This window comes from Molossus molossus, unplaced genomic scaffold (assembly GCF_014108415.1).
Source record: "Molossus molossus isolate mMolMol1 unplaced genomic scaffold, mMolMol1.p scaffold_m16_p_10, whole genome shotgun sequence".
Taxonomy (NCBI): Eukaryota; Metazoa; Chordata; class Mammalia; order Chiroptera; family Molossidae; genus Molossus; species Molossus molossus.
The window spans coordinates 94,059,869-94,079,770 of NW_023425345.1; the positions used below are offsets into that span (position 1 = coordinate 94,059,869).

General features: G+C 36.9%; 1 protein-coding gene across 1 annotated transcript in view; it reads left to right on the forward strand.

Annotated features, from left to right (window-relative positions):
* ERC1 (ELKS/RAB6-interacting/CAST family member 1) overlaps positions 1–19,902 on the forward strand; it is a 489,747-nt gene that overhangs the window by 206,079 nt on the left and 263,766 nt on the right. The window contains exon 15 of the mRNA XM_036251762.1: positions 577–708. Coding sequence (XP_036107655.1) covers positions 577–708 — 132 coding nt within the window. The remainder of the gene's footprint in view (positions 1–576; positions 709–19,902) is intronic.

Genomic DNA, 19,902 nt, shown 5'->3' on the forward strand with positions numbered 1-19,902 from the left:
TTGTTCTTATAAGATTAAGAGAAAACTTTGCTTTCTTGAATTCATTAGGAAAACTTTTTCATTTCTCTTTTTAAAAATTAGTTTGCCAATAATTGTCTATATGAGGAATATAATCTGAAAGATCATGCTGTTTACTTAACTTTTTCATCTAGGCTTAACTTTTCAGGGAAGGAGAATGCTTTGGCATTGAGTCTTATTACTTCAGCTTCATCAGAGCTGGCTTTAAGCCAGTTTAGAGAGTAGTTCAAAAATAGCTTTGTGTTTCTAAATAATCATGCCCTTGCTACCTGTACTGCCTTGTGCAAACAATTGTATTCACTCTCTTAGCGAGAACAAGTCCATCACATGTTTCTCTTGCTTAATAACTTGACCCTTTACTCTTAATAACATACTTATTCAGCCTCCTTTACTTCTTTCTTGTCTTGTTTTATTTTTTCTTCTATGATGCTATCTTTTTGGCCTGGATTTACTTCTGAAGGGAAGAACCTATAATAAACAAATAGCCCTTATTAGTAAATAGGCTCTCCTTGGGTTAACTAATTAGTCTACTTCACCGAGTCTTCCATCGTTTTCCAGGACAATCTCCGTAAGAAGGATGACAGAATTGAAGAGCTGGAAGAAGCACTAAGAGAGAGTGTACAGATAACTGCAGAGCGAGAAATGGTGCTAGCACAAGAGGAATCAGCCAGGACCAATGCTGAAAAACAGGTCTGCGATTTTATACAATTACTGGCAATGCAGCTGGTTAAACAAAAGGTAAAACCCAAGCAGTGTAGTCTAAGGAAACTACATAAAGTATGCCTATACAGTTTTAAAAACACTCATCAAGTGTGAGTACTTTGACTTAAATGAGAATTGAAATATAGCTGTATAAGAATTGACTTGTTAATGCAGTGGTCTCTGCATTAATAATTTGGGACTGATTTCAGATAAATGTATGTAGTATATGCTCATATATCTGATGAAATGCCGCCCTGGCCAGTTTGGCTCAGTGGTTAGAGCATCGGCCTGCGGTCCGGAGAGACCTGGGTTCAGTTCTCGCTAAGGGCACGTACTTCGGTTGCAGTTTGTCCCCGGCCCTGGTTAGTCGTGCGGGTGGCAGCCACTCGATGTGTCCCTTTCACGTCGATGTTTCTCTCTCTCTCTCTCTCCCTCTCTCTCCCTCCCACTCTATCTGTACAAAAATTGGAAAAATGTCCTCAGGTGAGGATAAAAAAAAAAAAGTAATGCCATTGAACTTGTCTGTTACAAGACTGGGCACAACCCTGCTTTTAAATTGAATGGAAAAACACAAGAATTTCTGAGTTAAAGATGTTAATTTTAAATAGCAAATAGTTGATTTATTTTATACCCTGGCCTTGTTCAAAAGAGCAGTTCAAGATATAAGAAGTTAAGGTTAAGAACAAGTATGAAAGATAGACATATTGTGACACATGAGAGTCCCACATGAGCATTTCTCTCAAGGTGACCTGTTAAAGAGTTCTGCTGCTGGTTTTTAAAATGTATTTTTCTATACCTTTTTAGATCCTCATACCCTTGCTTTTAACTTTTTTTTTTTTTTTAATCTTTATTGTTAAATGTATTATAGAAGTTCCTCATTTTTCCCCCATTGATCCCCTCCTCGTCACTCCCGCCCCCCTCCCTTTTCCCACACTGTTATGTGTGTCCATTTGTTATGCATATAAGTTCTTTGCTTTATTTCTTCCCACCTCCCAACCCCTTTTCCTTTGAGGTTTGTCAGTCTAGCAATGAATTTGTACTTCTTAATCCCTTCACCTTGTTCACCCATTCCCCCAACCCTCCTTCCATCTGGCAACCAACAAAATGTTCTCTGTATCCGTGAGAATGTTTCTGTTCTGCCTGTTCATTTTGTTTGTAGATTCCATTGTCAATAGATATGTATTTATTGCCATTTTGTTTGTTCATATATTTTATCTTTTTCTTCAAAAAAGATCCTTCATCATTTCATATAATGGTTTGGTGGTGATGAACTCCTTTAACATTTTCTTGTCTGGGAAAGTCTTTATATGGCCATCGATTCTAAATGACAGCTTTGCAGGATAGAGTAATCTTGGTTGTAGGTTCTTGCTTTTCATCACTCTGAATATTTCTTGCCACTCCCTTCTGGCCTGCAACGTTTCTTTTGAGAAATCAGCTGGCAGCCTTATGGGAACTCCCTTGTAGGTAACTAACTGCTTTTCTCTTGCTGCTTTTAAGATTCTCTCTTTGTCTTGAACCTTTTGCATTTTGATGATGATGTGTCTTGGTGTGGGCCTCTTGGGGTTCATCTTATTTGGGACCCTCTGTGCTTCCTGGACTTGTATGTCTGTTTCCTCCACCAAGTTAGGAAAGTTTTCTGCCATTATTATTTCAAACAGGTTTTCAAATTCTTGTTCTCTCTCTTCTCCTTCTGGCACCCCCAAGATGTGAATGTTGGCACGCTTGAAGTTGTCCCAGAGGCTCCTTACACTATCCTCATGTTTTTGGATTCTTTTTTCTTTTTGCTGTTCTGATTGGGCGTTTTTTGCTTCCTCATATTCCAAATCAATGGTTTGCTTCTTGGGTTTATGTACTCTACTATTGAATCTGTGTAAGTTATTCTTTATTTCAGTTAGTGCCTCCTTTATTTCTGACTGCATCCTTCATTTCTGACTGGTCCTTCTTTATGCTCTTGAGGCCTTCACTAAGCTTACTGAGGTTCTCACTAAGTTCACTGAGCATCCTTATAAGCAGTATTTTGAACTCAGCATCTGTTAGGTTGCTTATCTCCATTTCGCTTAGTTCTTTTCTTGCGGTTTTGTTCTGTTCTTTCATTTGGGACCTGTTTCTTTGTCTCCTCATTTTGGCTGCCTCTCTGTGTTTGTTTCTGTGTATTACTTAACGGGAGGTATGGGGCTATCTGAGACCAGACGCTGCTTGTTTGAAAGAATTTAGGAAAACCTGAAGCAGGATCCAAGATAGGCCAATCCTATGGTTAAGCAACTGGCAACAGCTTGGGTGGGCCTGAAAGTTGGGTGGGGTGGGGCGGGGCGGGGCCTCAGGGAATCACCAGGGCAGGGCTACCAGTGTGGAGTCCCAGATAGGAAGGCTGTCTGCCGCCCCAGGGAAGGGCTCACCAAAGGAACAAAGACCTCTGACAACATGTTTGTCCCCGAGAAAGCCCCCTCTCCAGCCCTCGCTCCAATGCCAAAAAGCTCAGTTCTTCCCTGTATGTCTCTGGTGCCCCTCGAGCTGCCTCCCTTCCAAGCTTAGAGGGAGAGAGTCCGATAAGTCCATGCGCGGGCCCTTTAAGAGGAGCTGCCTGGGGCTCCAGCCACATCCGCTTCCCTGAGCCTCAGTTCCTGCTGGTTTTTCCAGCCAGAAGTTATGGGGATTCTCTTCCTGGCACTGGAATCCTGAGCGGGGTGCCTGGTGTGGGATGGGGACCCCTCAGTCCTTAGGGAGGACCTTCCTAGCCGTGGTGCCCTCCAGATTTTTATCCGCCACACGTGGGTGTGGGACCAGCCCGTCCACCTCCGCCCCTCCTACCAGTTTCGGTGTGGCTGTTACTTTAATTCCGTAGTTGTAGGACTTCCATTCAGCTTGATTTCAGGCGGTTTTGAATGATGGTTGTTCTGTAGTTTAGTTGTAACTTTGATGTGGTTGTGGGAAGATGCGATACCGCGTTTACCTACGCCGCCATCTTGACCGGAAGTCGCTTTTAACTTTTTATTAGGAAGAATAACTTAAATGTGAATGGAAGAAATGGTTTTAACCAATGAAGTCTCTAATCTCAAGTCCTATGATAAGAGTGTGTATGGAGGCTTTGAACTAGCCTCACACAGAGACTCATGTCATTTAATTTTTAAGTGATCAATTCTGTTTTGGAGAAATATAGATATTAAAACAGGTAAAAACTTCAGTTGATAGGGTAACATGAATTTGGGGGAGAACCTCTTTGATCAGACCACCATTGCCTTTATGACTTAAGGTAATTGTACAGCAAGGAAGAAGGGTACATGTCAAAGCAGACATGTTTTAGTATGTAACCCAGGGAACCCTTCATAACTGTTAAATATGAGGATATAGTTTCTTTAGTGTCAAGTATAGAAAGACAGACTGACATTAGCAAAGCCAAAGGAAAATTGATCTTTTCACAGAATGACTGTCCTTCAAGTGCCCTGTCCTCAGATAAATGCCTTAGTCCACTTTCTATTTGAGGATTTTCTGATATACAGTTGAATAGAGTTTGGGTAGTGGAGTGCTTCAGAGACAGAATGGTGACTGCCATTGTTCAGAATCAGAAGCAATCTTCTTTTAGCTTGATTTTACCTTTTTATGCATTCCTTTATTTTCCAAATATCGCCCATTTTTCCTCCTGGAAAGATTTCTTTCTGCTTTGGGAATCATTAGTTAGTTATAAGTCTTACATCTCAGAGATCATGTAGAAATTTTGGCAATTAATAATGGAACATGTCATTTTGGACTACAGACTATTGGTATGTGTTCTTTTTAAAGCTATTGTTGTGTAAACTGGTTATAATTTTTCTAGATCAGTTTTTTAATTTACATAAAACTTGAGCAGAAAATACAGAGAGTTTCTGTGTACTCCTTTCTCCACCTCAGTTTTCCCTGTTATTAACATCTTGCATTGGTGTGATAATTTGTTAAAATTGATGAGCCAATATTGATACATTATTAACTAGCTCATAGTTTACATTTTGGTTCACTCTTTGAGTTGTACAGTTCTGTGGGTTCTACCAAATATATAATGTCATGTATTCACCATTACAATATCGTACAGAATAATATCACTGCCCTAAAAATCACCAGTATTCCACCTAATCACCGCCCCACTCCCAGTCTCTATCTTTTTCCTGTCTCTAAAGTTTTGCCTTTTCCACAGTGTCATATAGTTGGAATCATACAGTATGTAGGCTTTTCAGACTAGCTTTTCTCATTTAGCCTCTGCACTTAAGGTTCTTCCATGTCTTTATGAGGCCTGAGAACTCATTTCGTTTTATCTCTGAATTATATTCCATTGTGTGGCTGTGCCACAATTTGCTTGTTCCTTTACCTATTGAAGAATGTCTTGATTGCTTCCAATTTTTGGAAATTATGAATAAAGCTTCTGTAAACATTTATGCCTATTATGTATGGACATAAATTTTCAAGTCATTTAGATAAATGGTTGCTGGATTGTATGGTAAGACTATACTTAACTTTGTAAACAACTGCGAAACTATCTCCCAAACTGGTTATATATAATTTGCTTTTATTATTTTTTTAATTTTTTTATCCTCACCCGAGGACATTTTTCCATTTTTTGTTCAGGTAGAGTGGGAGGGAGAGAGAGGAACAGAGAGAGAGAGAAACATCGATGTGAAAGGAACACATCGAGTGGCTGCCACCCGCACAACCGACCAGGCCGGGGACAAACTGCAACCGAGGTACGCGCCCTTAGCGGGAACCGAACCCAGGTCTCTCAGGACCGCGGGCCGACGCTCTAACCACTGAGCCAAACCGGCCAGGGCTATAATTTGCTTTTAATTGCATGCTTTTTCTTTTCTGTTTATCTTTTTTGCACCCTTCTGCTACTCACTGCCTATCTGAAGCTGTTGAGTGAAATATTGCATGAGACCAGTCATTTGGGCTTTAAGTATTTTAAGGTATGAAGAAACTGCTTTTATGTCTATACTTCTGGGTTGTGTAAACTTCATTCATTGTTCCCTCCTGCTCTCATCATCTTTTCTTATTATCTTTTTGTGTTTTCTAACCTCCACTGTTTATTAATTCTATACATCAAGTATTCATTTGAAATATCTTAAATGAGCAAAGCCTTTTTACGTTAGGGACATTATTCTTACTATCTTTCCCAGGTCCAGAATTTATCTGTCTGTTGCCTAAATTTAGCCTCTGAGAAGAAACTGCCTCTGAAAATAGGACGATGTCTGCATCTCTTGATTTCTCTAAGTGCAAAGTAAAATTGTTGGGAACCATATCTCTTATTAAAATAAATAATAGCAGGGAAAAACTTTCCAAGGAAAACATTTTTTGTGCTTCTCCTATATTCTTTCCAGGATCCCCTTACAGTATTTTTGTTCCAAATATATGCTGCTCTGTATTGAGCCCGTGTCCCAAATTTGGAGAATTTGTATCATGGTCCAGTGAAGGAAGATGTCTTCTAAACTATGTTGGCAAATGGAGGGATGAAAGGGAACAATCCCATGGGGAAACCCCAGGGTTTCTTTTTACAGGGTTTCTTCTCCTGAAACTTCTCTCTGCTGTATTTTGTTGAATGTGAGAGTCCCCCCCCCCCCTTTTTAATTTAAATTTATTGGGGGTGACAATGTTTAATAAGACTACATAGGTTTCAAGTGTACATATCCATGATACATGATCAGTCTATTGCATTGTGTGCCCACCACCCAAAGTCAAATCATCTTCCGTCACCATATGTTTAGCCCCCTTTACCCATTTTCTTAAAATGAGCAAAATTTTTTCTCTTAAACAAGTCTCAGAATTTGCCAGGAGGTAGAGAGCAATATCCTTAGTTCAGCACTGCTGTTATGAAGTTCAAATTTTTGAAATGCTTTTTTTCTTTTTGCACTTGAAAAGAACGTTTTGAATGTCTCCTCTGGTATACTTTGAGAGTAAATTTATTTTTAAATTATTTTTATTTTATTTTTTTAAAACGTTTTCATTGATTTTGAGAGAAAGAGCAAGGGAGAGGGAGAGAGAAAGAGATACATTGATGTGACAGTGGAACTTTGATCGGCTGCCTCCTGCACGTCCCCTCACCCCTACCGGGAATGGAACCTGCAACCCAGCATGTGCTGTGACCCAAAATTGAACTAGCAGTCTTTTGGTGCATGGGACGACACCCAACCCACTGAGCTACACTGGCCAAGGCGAGAGTAAATTTATTTTTGAGGGAGCCATTTTTAAATAGATAGCTAACTAAGATTTTTTTTAAATGACCTTAAAGTTTTAAGACTTTCTCTTGTGGCTTAATAAGTTGGATTATTTTGTTCCTAAAAAATGTTTTTGAATGTTTGGAGTCAAGATATGTCCTCTCAGTAGAATTAACATTTGCACATGAATTATGGTTTTTATTTTAAATTGCCATTTTGACATTATTTGGCTTATATATTAAGTGTACATTCTTTATCTAGAAGATCATAAGGTTTTACCAATGATTTGCAGATAGTTATAGATTAATTAGCATTTTTAAGGATTACCAAAAAAAATGGCACTCTCGATGAAAATGCATTTTATAGCCTGCAGGACACTTTGGACTAGCTTGGCTGTTACTTTATATTTCACCGTTGTGCTACCCTGCTTCTTCCTTCAACATGCAAGTTTTTCCTTCTCTGCCAGCCAGAAGGCAGATAGGAGAGGCAGGCATGGCCCTCCTTGTCAGTAGTTTCGGATTCTCAGTGTGAAAATGGGCAGCACAGTCATCTAAATTTGATCCAACATCTCTGCATCATACAGTTAAATAGCTACACGAAGTAAAATAAGAAGGCATTGCTTGTGGAATATACAGTTGGTGACATATACCTCATTATTATTCACCTGCTTGATTCTCCTATTTGGTTGTTTCCCTTGAAGGAGTGGATTTTTCTCTTGTGTTTCTATCTTCATTTTTTACTAATCAGATTTATCAATCACAACTATATCTGGTTTGTCAGATGTGGTTGCATAGAAAGCAGAGCTAAACACATGAACAAGTGGAGTTCAGTTTATGCAGTGGCTGCTGTCAAGTGTCCCATTTTTTTATTCTTAAAGATTTATTAAGAATAAAAATCTCTATTGTCTATTGGCTGCAAATCTTCCTAATCACTTACACAATACTCATCACCATGATACCCAAGTGCTTTTCAAATAGAACAGTTACCACTACTGAAGCAGACTGGTACTTGGGTAGCCTGTAGAAGATGATGTGTGGTAATAGAATTATAGTTTCAATCCCAATCTTCCCCATTGCATTCTTACTTTTAGTTATTCCTTGAGTGGACAATTCTTTGGTTTCATAAACATAAACCTGAACTAATCTGAATATTTATAATAATTTTTCCCTCATTTTTAAATTGAATGACAGTAATGATCAAAAGACAATAATGATACTTTTACTTATGCTACCTTTTCTATAAACATTTATTGAATACCTTGCTGAACTAAGCATTGGAAATAAAAAGGTAATAGATACAACCTCTGCCTCAAGAAGTTTGCAGTTTATTGAGAAAGTCTGAAGAATGAAACTGTAATTATGGTTCAGTTTGATAAGTACCACGGTAGTGATCTGAATAGAGAGCTATCAGGATAGAAGGAAAGGGCATATGTAATCCAGACTGGAGAAGTCCATAGAAGGCTTCGTGGAGGAGATGGCTAATGAATGAATGAGGTGAGTCTTCAAAAGGATGAGTTAGACAAAGAAGAGGTGAAGGATATTCATTGTGTTACATGTAGAGGGACCAGCATAGGTAAAAGCTGAGAGCATCCAGGGAGCTTTAAACAGTAATCAGTAGCTACAGTTCAGGACAGATATGAATGGCAAGATTCATGAGAGAGAGGGAGGGACAAAGGGAGAGGGGTTGCATGCAATCAGATCATGGCGAATCATGTGTAGTCATATCTTATACAGTAAGTCCTCACTTAATGTCATCGATAGGTTCTGTGACTAAGTGAAATTATGTATAACAAAACCAATTTTACCATAGGCTAATTCATATAAACAAGAGTAAAGTTCCTATGGCATCTTGTCAGTGTTATCATGAAACAACATTGAATGGAACATTATTTGAGGACTTCAGTTTTTTTTTTTTTAATCCTCACCCAAGGATATTTTTCTATTTATCATCAGATAGAGTGGGAGGGAGAGAGAGAGAGAGAGAAACATCAACGTGAGAGGGACACGTTGACTGGTTGCCTCCCACACGACCCCAACCAGGGCCAGGGACAAACTGGAATCGAACCCATGACTCACTGGTTCACGGGCCAATGCTCTAACCGCTGAGCAAAACCAGCCAGAGCTGGAATTTTGATTTCATATTTAAGGCAATGGAGAACTATTGGAGCATTTTAAGCAGAGAGCAATATTTATTCCTGAGTTTGCTTGCTGACTCACTCATTCAGCAGGTCTTTATTGAGCATCCAGTGGTGCTGGGGTAGTCCTGGGTAATATATCATGATGGGCAAACAACTGGTCTCCCCTCTAAGATAGTTTACAGTCCGCAGTGGGATATAGACACTAACCCAACAAATAACATTTAATTACAAGTCATCACAAGGTGCTAATAAGGATAAGAACAGGTTTTCTGTAACAGACAATGATTTGGTGGAGGTTGGAGAAGTTGGAATGTGTTTTCAACTGAGTACTCAGAGAAGGTCCTCTGAGAAAGTAACATTTAACCTGGGTCCTGAAGGGTGAGAAGAAGCCTGCCATGTGAAAATGGGGTGATGGCAGTAAAGTGGGAAAACACTGGACATGTGTGAGGACAACTAGTATGATGGGCAGGAATAGCACAAGGTATCCAGGACCTTATGTAAGTAGTGGCTAGAAGTTTGTGTTCTTTAGAGTGTTGGAAGCCAGTAAAGGGTATGACTTCCTCTGATTTGTGGTTTTAAAAGATTATTGTGGCTGCTAGTTGGAAAATGGATTCAACAGGGCTTAGCGTGAAAGCAAGAAGATCAGATGGGTTAATAGGATGAAAGAGCAGCTCTCTGGCTTTGCTCTTGTTGATCTTGTGGCTAATAGGAGCTAGCTAAAAGTCTTATGTAGCATCTAGTCTTCACCTCTGAAATAACAGTAAGCCATGTTCATAAAAACATGTAAATTCCAAACATTCTACATAACAGATATAAAGTGTCATCAAATTAGTAAGAAAATCTTTTTGATCCTACTTTATTTTCTTCCAGTGTTAAATTTGTCATTAACATTTTCATCATTTGTCTCATCTTTTCCCACCTTAAAAACAGATTTATAATATTATTCAGTTGTTTCCTTATATAGTGCTATAATTGGCTACATGTATAGTTTATAGAAATTTCTTAATGTATCTCGATTTTTTTCTTTGCTTCCCCTTAAAAGTCTTAAACTAGTTTCTGTGTCAGTAATGATGTGTGTTTCTGAGGTGATTAGCTGTATAATCTGAAATTATTACAAATGCAAACATGTTTCTCAGAACTGTGTGGAATCAGTTAGTCTTATAAATTAAAGTCCAGTTGCAAGTTAGCAGTATAAACTTTGCTTTTAAGTAGTTTACTGATTTCTGAAGAAGTGAGCTGTTTTGTCAGGGCAAGATTGAAGCTGCTATTTTTCAAAGATATTTCATTTTTAAAAAGTAAGATGTTATTATGAAACATTTTGTTGACAGACATATGGAGAGTACTTTTTAATGTTCTAAGAATATGAGGAGCTGTGACAGTTAAATTTACAATAATTTTCTCCTTGCCATTGTGTGATCGTTTCAGTATTTAAATCAAGCTCCGTCAAGAGGAACCTAGTAAGTTTCATTGTAGACTCTTGCTGTAATGTCAATGAGTTTGAATCTCCTTTGTTATGGTGACTGGTTATGAAATCAGTCACTTGACAGACCCTGAAGTGAGACCGCTGGAAATACGTCATGTCTGCCTTCATGGTGACAGCTGGCTACAAAACAAACCCCACCAGAGCCATTCTGCAATTGACAAGGGACTTCAAAGGCCAACAGGGCTGCCACTTCAAAGAGAATTCTGCCATCTCTGGCTTGTTGAAAGAAGTTAAATGGCTGTACCCTGCCATAGCAGAAATCTCCATGTTTAGACTTCTCCTTCTTTTGATCTTAGAAAGATGTATGAAATGGGCTTTAAGTTAAAGGAATGATATAGTCTGTAGTAATGGCAACCCAATATTATTCTGCATTTTACTCCACTTATCAATGGAAGTTACTCAAGTATGTTCAAATAACAGCAAGTGTAAAAACTCAGATGTCTCAGAGGATGAATGTTCAAAAGAAGAGTTGAAAATCCATATTAATGTTGTAGAGGCCACCTTTACAAATGTGGAATAAGCCAGATGGTGGATAGAACGAAACTCTCCATGCGTTTTTTAAAACTCTCCTTCAGTTTCTCCTGGTATTTTTGCCCCCTTTAATAGAATCACATTCTGAATGTTTATAGTAAGAATGGCCTACAATTAAAAACCTATGCTCTCAAGGCTGATTTGCATAGTTTAAACTGACATTTATCTACTTTTAGTAACTCTGTAGTTAAAATTCTAAAATTCTGTATACTGTTTAAAATCTTATTTGGTTATGCTGGGTACAATTTTGAAATAATTATTCCATCTTTGTATAAAACAAAACCAAAAATGGTCTCAGTTTTAATAAACTTTTTAATAAAAGTTCAGAATACTAACAAGCCATCAGCAAGAATAGCAAGGAAAAGGCAGCAACATGAATTCTTTCTTCCAGAATATTGAAAGCCCTAAAAGATATCACTTTGCTGGAGTCATGTTTAATATACTTGAAAAAGAAAAAAAAAAAAAACTTTATAAATAACATGGCAGTAAAAGTAAGGAGATTTTATTTGTGGTGTGAAATGAGAGTGACGATTAACTAGAATTTATAGTTATTATAACTCAGTGGCATGGCCTTTTCTTAATTACATGTTTTCCGTCTCATTCTATGTATTATATAACAATAAAAACTAAGATTCCTAAGATGCTTTTGCCCTGATCTCCTATTTCCTTATTTCCTAAAATTTTTTCTTTACATAAAATTAAAAAGTTGACTTGGCAGAAGCTCTGGCCACTATAGCTTCCTCTATGATTTTACCAGATGGGGTCAGTAGATAACAACTAAAGAAAACAACTAAGGAAAAGTGAAGCCCCCAGGAAATAACCACATGTGATGGTATGACAGAAAAAAAACCTCTATATACATGAGTAGTTACTAACAATAGTTCTTTTAAAAAATGTGTGTTTGTCTTTTTTATCATAATTTCTTCCTCTTGAAATTTTTTAAGATAGTACATGATGATATTGTCCTAGAAGTTCAGTCTGTGAATTTCAGCTTGATTTTTTTCCTTTTTATTCAACAAAGAGGCCACATCTATATTTTCAAATGTTATAATCAAATGAAAAAATTAACTGCAGTGGAAAAGAAATAAAACCTTGGCACTAAAATTGAACCACAGAGTGCCAGAGTCTATAGATACTGGTTTTCAAAGTAGACATGTTTATACATTTCTGTCTAAACCGAATAACCACTATTGCACTGGGTGGGAAGCAGGCTTGGAATCTATGTGGCAGCTCCATAACAGATGATATTTAGTTTGCTTGTAATGAGTTCTTGGTGTATTTGGCCCCTATTCTCAGTTATCTCCTACTGAGAAGTTTGATAAACCAAGTTATGGACGATAGAGGCAGTCATCCAAGATATGGCTGAAGGTGAAGTCATGAGAGCCAAATGGCTTCCCACTGATTTTTATATGCAGTTTATGTTCTCCTTGGCTGCACCTTCCAGGATGTTTTCATTGAAACATATTTTCCTAGAGAAATGTGCACAGCAGGATTTATCCTACACTACAGATAGTTTATGTGTGTGGCATGTCTATTTTGGCTCTTCCTCTTATCTCTGCCCTCTTTAATGAATATAGAGGCATTGAAGTTTAGCATAAAGTGCATTAAATAAACCAGAAGTTAAGTGATGTAGAGTTTATTTCTTCTGTTTACTAGTGTGATTTAGGTTAAGTTCTGTATTGTTTCTAAGCCTCAATAGCCTTGTCTGTGTGGACTAAATTATTATCCCACAGAGTTTTGGTCGGCTCTAAAGGCAGCATACAAATGTTGAGCCTTATTATTATGGCCACAGTAATCCTGTGTATGTGTGTGTGTGTGTGTGTGTGTGCGTGTACATACACACATTCACGTGATACGAGTTTCCCCTTGGTGCCCTTGGGTTGCCAGACATGTAATTCTACCCTTTTACTTTTCTCCTTTGGCTAATAGTAAACTTTTGATGAGGTCAAATAGTTGTCATTTATTTGCTAATATTTTCTTGGTAACCATTTTCCAGGGGTTCTATCGAAGTAATGTTTTGTCCACAAAAATTTGTCTCTAATTAATTAAATATCATTCTGTTTACTTCTAGGTAGCTGTTTGATTTATTTTTCAATGCAGAGGAGGATTAAATTGTTACTTAAAAATGCCAGTAAACTTGTATTTTTATTGTTGCAAACTTAAGGATAACACAGTATGAAATGTTTGATTCAAATTGTTCATCTGAATTCAGCAAAAGGGCCTTAAATGCTCTGTTCTCTGACTTTATACTAGTGAGGGGATGGCTGTTTTCTGTAATAAAATGGAAATAATGTTTTCTCCACATGGAATAATTTGAACCAAGAAAAAAATTTCTTTCCAAACCTGAACAACTTCTACAGCTTTCCTACCATGTACTCTGTTCTATTTCCCTGACTTCCTAGCAAAGTAGGAAAAAAATTGTTTTCAGAAAGAATGTACCAGAGCTCAAAGTTCAAGGACAGTCTTGTCATTCCACCTCTGTTTGTATTTCTTTTCCTGAATTACTCATTTCTCACAAACCCTAATGAAATATAAAGAGGTCTCAGACCCAGATTCAGAAGAGTGCAAAATGATGATTGCCACATCTTCTTTGTTACTGCTGCTGGAGAAAGAAAATGTGGTGTTATTTACATTATTTCTGTCCTTTCTTCCAAGAGTTAGAGAGGAACTATGGAGTTTATGTGGACCCAAGAAATTATTAATTTTTGTTTTACTTGATTCTGGTATAGCCTGTTTGTTGCTAAAAATAAGCAAATTATAGGAGACATTAATCAAGTAACAGTCTTCTGAAAAAATAATTTTCAGTGCTTTAATTCAGATTTTTAGTTCTAGTTTTGAAACTGTGTTACCAAAAAATCACCTAAATAGAGTTGGCAGTGAGTTAAATACTGGCCTTTCTGAGAGTCATAGCAGCAAAGGACGTTTGCTTTACTTTGCTTTGCTTTGCTTTTCTTTGCTTTGCTTTGCTTTGCTTTGCTTTGCTTTGCTTTGCTTTGAAAGTGTGTGTGCACATTTTAGTGATGTCTGATTTTTCAGGCTTCATCTAGGAATGGTGAGTACTTATTATAGTTTTATCTACCCAAGATCTCTGAGTTGATTTTCTTTTTTAAAGAAGAGAAAATTGAGATGGCTTGAAAAGGGCATTTCTTTCGCATTGTCATGTTTCCACTCTTTTAAAATTTCTCTGAAGTTGAAGATTTGTTACCACGGCATAATATTACTGGAAACTTAAAGGCGGTTGCCAGTGAAGAAATCCAGCCAATCGGTGTGAATTTACCTCATCTACAAGTCAATCTTAACCGTGTGGATACTTATAAACCATACTCTTTTATAGCAATATGTAGCATTGCTAAGTGTTCTAATGTCAGCCATACTTTGAGAGATAGTAAAAACATTTTGAAAATTCCTCACCCATTAAATATTAATTATTTAAAGTGTCTCATTTGTGGATTTTATTTCTCACAAACCTTTGGTAGAGTTGACTTATTAGAGAAATGCAGCAATGTGTGTGTGTGTGTGTGTGTGTATGAAATCCCAAAGTTGAATTGTGGAAATATGGGTTTCTGTGGTTTCTCCTTCAGTGCTGTATCTGTGACTCCTACTCATATATGGCTCCTTCATAAAATGAGGAGTAAAAGATAGCAATAGTACCTGACAATTCCTAAGTTTAATGTACTGCTGAAGTCAGTAACATCTGTTTCTATTAGGTTACCTCCAGAATCACTTAAATATATATATATTACTCACACGAGGTTATTTTTTCCATTTTTTGTTTGTTTGTTTTTGTTTTAGGGAGAGTGGCAGGGAGGGAGGGAGCGGGGAAGAGAGAGAGAAGCATTGATGTGTGAGAGACACATTGATTGGTTGCCTCCTACACATGCCCCCAACCTGGGCCAGAGATTGACTCTGCAACCCAGGTATGTGCCCTTGACCAGGAATCAAACCCGACACTCTAACCACTGAGCAAACACCAGCCAGGGCTAGAATATTCTATTTTCAATGAATGGGATAGAAAATTATAATCAACTCTATTATATAAATTATATGCATAAATAGAAAAAAGAAATAATAAAATTGTTAAATTCTTATTTTGGTAGCATCTGATTTATTTTGAAGTTATGGTCCAATAGAACCACTGACCACCCTCTTTAAAGAACCTAGTGGAGTTAATTGTACTGTACCTCTCATCCTAGATTTTATTAGATATTGTCTTAAAAAATAATAATAAGCCCCATATTGTCCTCGATTGCACCATCATTCCTATATTGTTCAGTCCTTGCCTGAACCCAGTTCTCCTACTCTTCTTATCTCTTTAACACCTCCCCACTAAGTCACCAAAATTCACAAACTCATCTATCTTTATTCATTCATTTAACAGATATTCATTTGAGTATGGACTCTGTGCCAGGCGCTGGCACATTTGTTCTTAGTTTTTTTTCTTGAACCATCTTTCACCTTCTTTGCCTAACGTATAATTTGGCCTTTCTCCTGGAAACTCCAGCAGTCCTTTCTGGTGATAAATATTCGTCCTGAATTTAGGATTAGAGATAGGACTCACATCCTTGTTTCCTGTTATACTTTCAGGGCATTTATTATTCCATCACATTCTTATAAGAATCCGTGCTTCTTCAAGGCTCATGTTATTTAGCTATATAGCATTGAAGCTTCTCATTGAAGACTTTTGTTATTTCACTGACTTCAGAATCTACATGGATCACCCATTTGTTACTTTGTCTTCTCATTGTTTTAACAAATGGTCTTTGCCTCCGTTGACTTTCTTTGTTCTATATCTGTCATTATAGACCTTGTTGTAATCTAGTCTACCTACAGCTTCACTCACTAAGTATCTTCCTCTCTAATCATAGTTGTTGTTGTTGTTGTTGTTGTTTTTTATCATTTTAGCTTTCTTGTTCAAGTATTACCACTACAACTATCTTTCAATGTCATTTGAACCTATTTCTCTCTTGGTGTATTCTAATTCATTCGCCTGTCTTTGCTTCCCGTTCTGTTCAGCTTAGATTTCTTGGTCCATTATTTTAGTAATTCTGATTTCTTTCTCCTCTATTTGGTCAGAATGCTTTGGTACCTTTATGTTGCTTTTGGGATAAAAGCCACAGTACTTACTATGACCTACAAGATCCTTTTCTATCTGGTCCCTTCCTCCCTCTCCTGCTACATTGTCCTCTTCTTCCCTTTGTTCTCAGTGCTTGTGATACTTTGATATTTTTTGTCTTCTCTTGTGGGTATGTGCTGTCCCACTTCAGGGCTACTATACCTGCTGGCACCTGAAGCTGGAATCCCCCTTCTCTCTCAGCTTTCTTGGGGGAAACTTTGCCTAGGCCCCCAAAACATGTTTTTTACTGTTATGGCTTCCTGTAGCTTCTTACATATCTCTTCACAATTTATAATTATTTATTTAAGACCTTTATTAATTAGTTACTATATCTCTGTATGGACTCTAAGCTCAAGAGTGATAGGGAAATGTGTCTTTGGCTTTCTGTTGTGCCCTCAATGCATAACACATATTGTCTGACACATAATAAGAAATCAGTATTTTGGAGGAGAAGAGAAAAGAAGGATGGAAAGGTGTACAAATGGGCAAGGGAACACTCCCCATAGTGATTCTTTAGATATACTTGTGGAAAGCCGTTTTAGGACTTTTTGAACACCGATAACATTGTAGCAAAGTGGTATTATCTGTGAATACAATGAAGTCTGACATCTAGGTTGGAATCCGGGCTCAGCCTCTTTTAGCTGTATGACCTTCCATACAGCACTTAAACTCTAAACCTGTTTCATGTTCTGTAAAAATGAGGATAATAGTAATACCTAATACTAACTTCATAGCATCATTGTGAGGATTTAATGAGCCAACACATATAAAGCACTTAAGAGTATATAAAAGTATTTATATAATGTAAGTTGATATTACTATTATTATTGCAATAGCTATAGCCATTCCATATTCATAAAATACTGTACCATTGGTGTATATCTTGTCAAAGAATTGCCATACATTGGCCAAAAGAATATATTGGGGAAAAAGGGATTTCTAGTGTAAGCACTATCTTAAAAGTCTGTTAGGAATTCTGTAAATCCACATTCTTATTAGTAGTGATTGTGAGGTACCTAAAGGAGTTTGTTAGAAGAGGGTGGTTGACTTATCTATGAGTGTATGTATGTAGATATGTATATACATTCTCAGTAATACTTCAAAAATGCTCCTCACCTCGAGGTTGGTAACTTTTTTTGTAATCATAAAACAAAGGAGGTCTTAATCTAGAGTTTTCTTGAAATTAAGAAAATAGTAGACTTCTCAAATGAAGATCTGACTTACATGATGAATGCTTAACCTCTAGATAATTTTATTTTTGTACCACTCCTTTTTTCTTCTACTTTTTCCCCCTTCCTTTGGAGATTTATGCCTCTTAATCTCCCAAGAAACTATAACAAGATTTTCCGTAAGCATCTTGGAAGCTACAAAAAGTTTTTTGCTTTTAGTTGTAGAATAGAAGGAGGAGGGAAACTTGAAGCTGCAGTCTTTGCCAGCACCTGAAGTACCCAATTGCTTTGCTTTCTTAAGGAAAATGGGTCTGTGGTAAAGTCATAATTTGTTCCCTTTTTATTTTGAGTAAAAGTTTATTAGCTTGTGATTTAAGCAAACCATCTGGTCCTGCTGGCACTGCACACTATCAAGCCCTGTGTTTTCTCCTTAATACGTTACTGGAGGCAGTTAAGTTACATACTTGGATTCCAGCTCTGGTCTGGTCTTTTTGTTTTTTTAATGTCTTAAAACATATGCTTTTGAAAATTGTACTGTGACCTCGAGCACATTTTTAAATCGTGGAGAATTTTTTTATTGTTTAGTGTGGTATGTATTTGTTCTACTCAGCTTTCATTACCATCATTTCTCAGTGACAATACCTGAAACTATATAACTGCTGTGTGGTAGGCATGTGACGGACTAGATATCCACACAGAGATCGTAGGAGGTGTTCTCTGGGATTGGTGGAAAAAGTAACGGAAAGCGTGAAGTCTTTCAATCTGACTGTGAAACTTTCTGTGTCTCAGAGCCAGAGCACAAATCAGATGATTATTTGGAAATCCTGGTTTATGGTACCATTTTTGCCTTAAATACTAACATGCTTTCAAACTTTTTTGAATGAATGTATGATCTGAGGTAGAAATACCTTTAGGGCCTGGCATTCAAATAGATGGGAAGATTAAGCAATCTTTAAGAAAACTGTGTTTTAGTAACAGGCAAAATTCTATAAATGAAAGAATGGAGCAAAAGGGAAAACATGTCTGTAAATGTGGCAGACTAGACTCTGGGAAAAGAACTCCACAGAAATAATTGAAGATAGTTAGTAAAATATATATTCATAAGTTGACAAGAAAGTAAGGAATTCTCATGTTGGGATGAATAGACAGGGAATTTAATTATTTTTTAAAATATGTTTTTATTGATTTTTTTAGAGGGGGAAGTGAGAGAGAGGTAGAAACATTGATGTGAGAGCGAAACATCTGCCTCCTATATACCCCCTACTGGGGGTTGAGCCTGCAACCCAGGCATGTGCCTTGACCGGGAATTGAACTGGGACCTCTCAATCCATGGGACGCCACTCAGTCCACTGAGCCACATCAGCTAGGCTAGACAGGGAATTTAAAGATAAGTACTTGATAAGCTGTTGATCTCGAAAATTGTTTTTTTATATTGGCAGTCCAAAAATAAAGGTCCATGGCAGCCCATGGTAGAGAATCTAATAAACATCCCACCTTTCTACACTTTCTAAAAAAGTATTTATAGTGCCCAAAGTTGGTCCTTTAAAGCACCAAGAAAATTGACTGGTCTTTGGTGAGACTGAAAAAGTAAAAGAAAGATGGCACTGTAAACAATCTTTGGAATGATAAAGGACTCATACAAGTCCTGTAGGTATTAAAAAGATACAAGGGTATTTTGGCCAGTACATTTGAAAATTTAGACCAAATGAGCAAATGCCAAGAAAAATGGAATTTAGCAAAACTTGCAAAATATGAAAAAGATAACCTGAACAAAAAGAATTGGTAATAAATTTTTTCCCACAAACTTCAAGTCCAGGGAGTTATACTTGTGATTTTTAATAAACATACAAGGAGCAAGTCTAACAGAAACAATTTCAGAAACTAAAAAAGAGGGAACAAGTAATCGCCAACATATTTTATAAGGATACATAACTTCATATCGAAACTTAACAAAATTAATACAGGAAAGGGAAAGTTTAGGTCTCGCTCAACCATGAATATAAATGCAAAATTTCTAAACAAAATATTGCCAATCAAAAATTAGGGTATGTGAAAAATATTCTTGAAGAAGTTTAGTTTATCTCAGGATTTTAAGATTGGTATCATTAGAAAACTAATTACTATCATCTACCATATTAAAAGATGATAAAAGTCATATGATCATCTCAAGAGATGCAGAAAATTTCTATTAATCTTTAGTTTAAAAAATTCTTAACTAGCTTGCAATAGAAGGAGTTTCCTTAACCCAGTAAAGGACTTATTTATGGATAAAACTTTTAAGCATTCCTTTTAAGATCAGGAATAGAACAGAGTGCATGTTGTCATCATTCTAGGCTGGGAAGTAAGGCAAGTAAAAGAAATACATGTTACCAGGATTGGAAGGAAAGAGACAGTACTATCATTCAGATATAGTATGGTTGTCTACATAGTAAATACAAAATGTATAGACAAATAAGAATATTTAAGAAGGCTACTGGAGACAGTATCAATATACAGAAATCAGTTGCATTTCTATAATTTGCACCAAACAGATAATTTTTTAAAGATACTATTTACTGTAATATTTAAAAGCATAT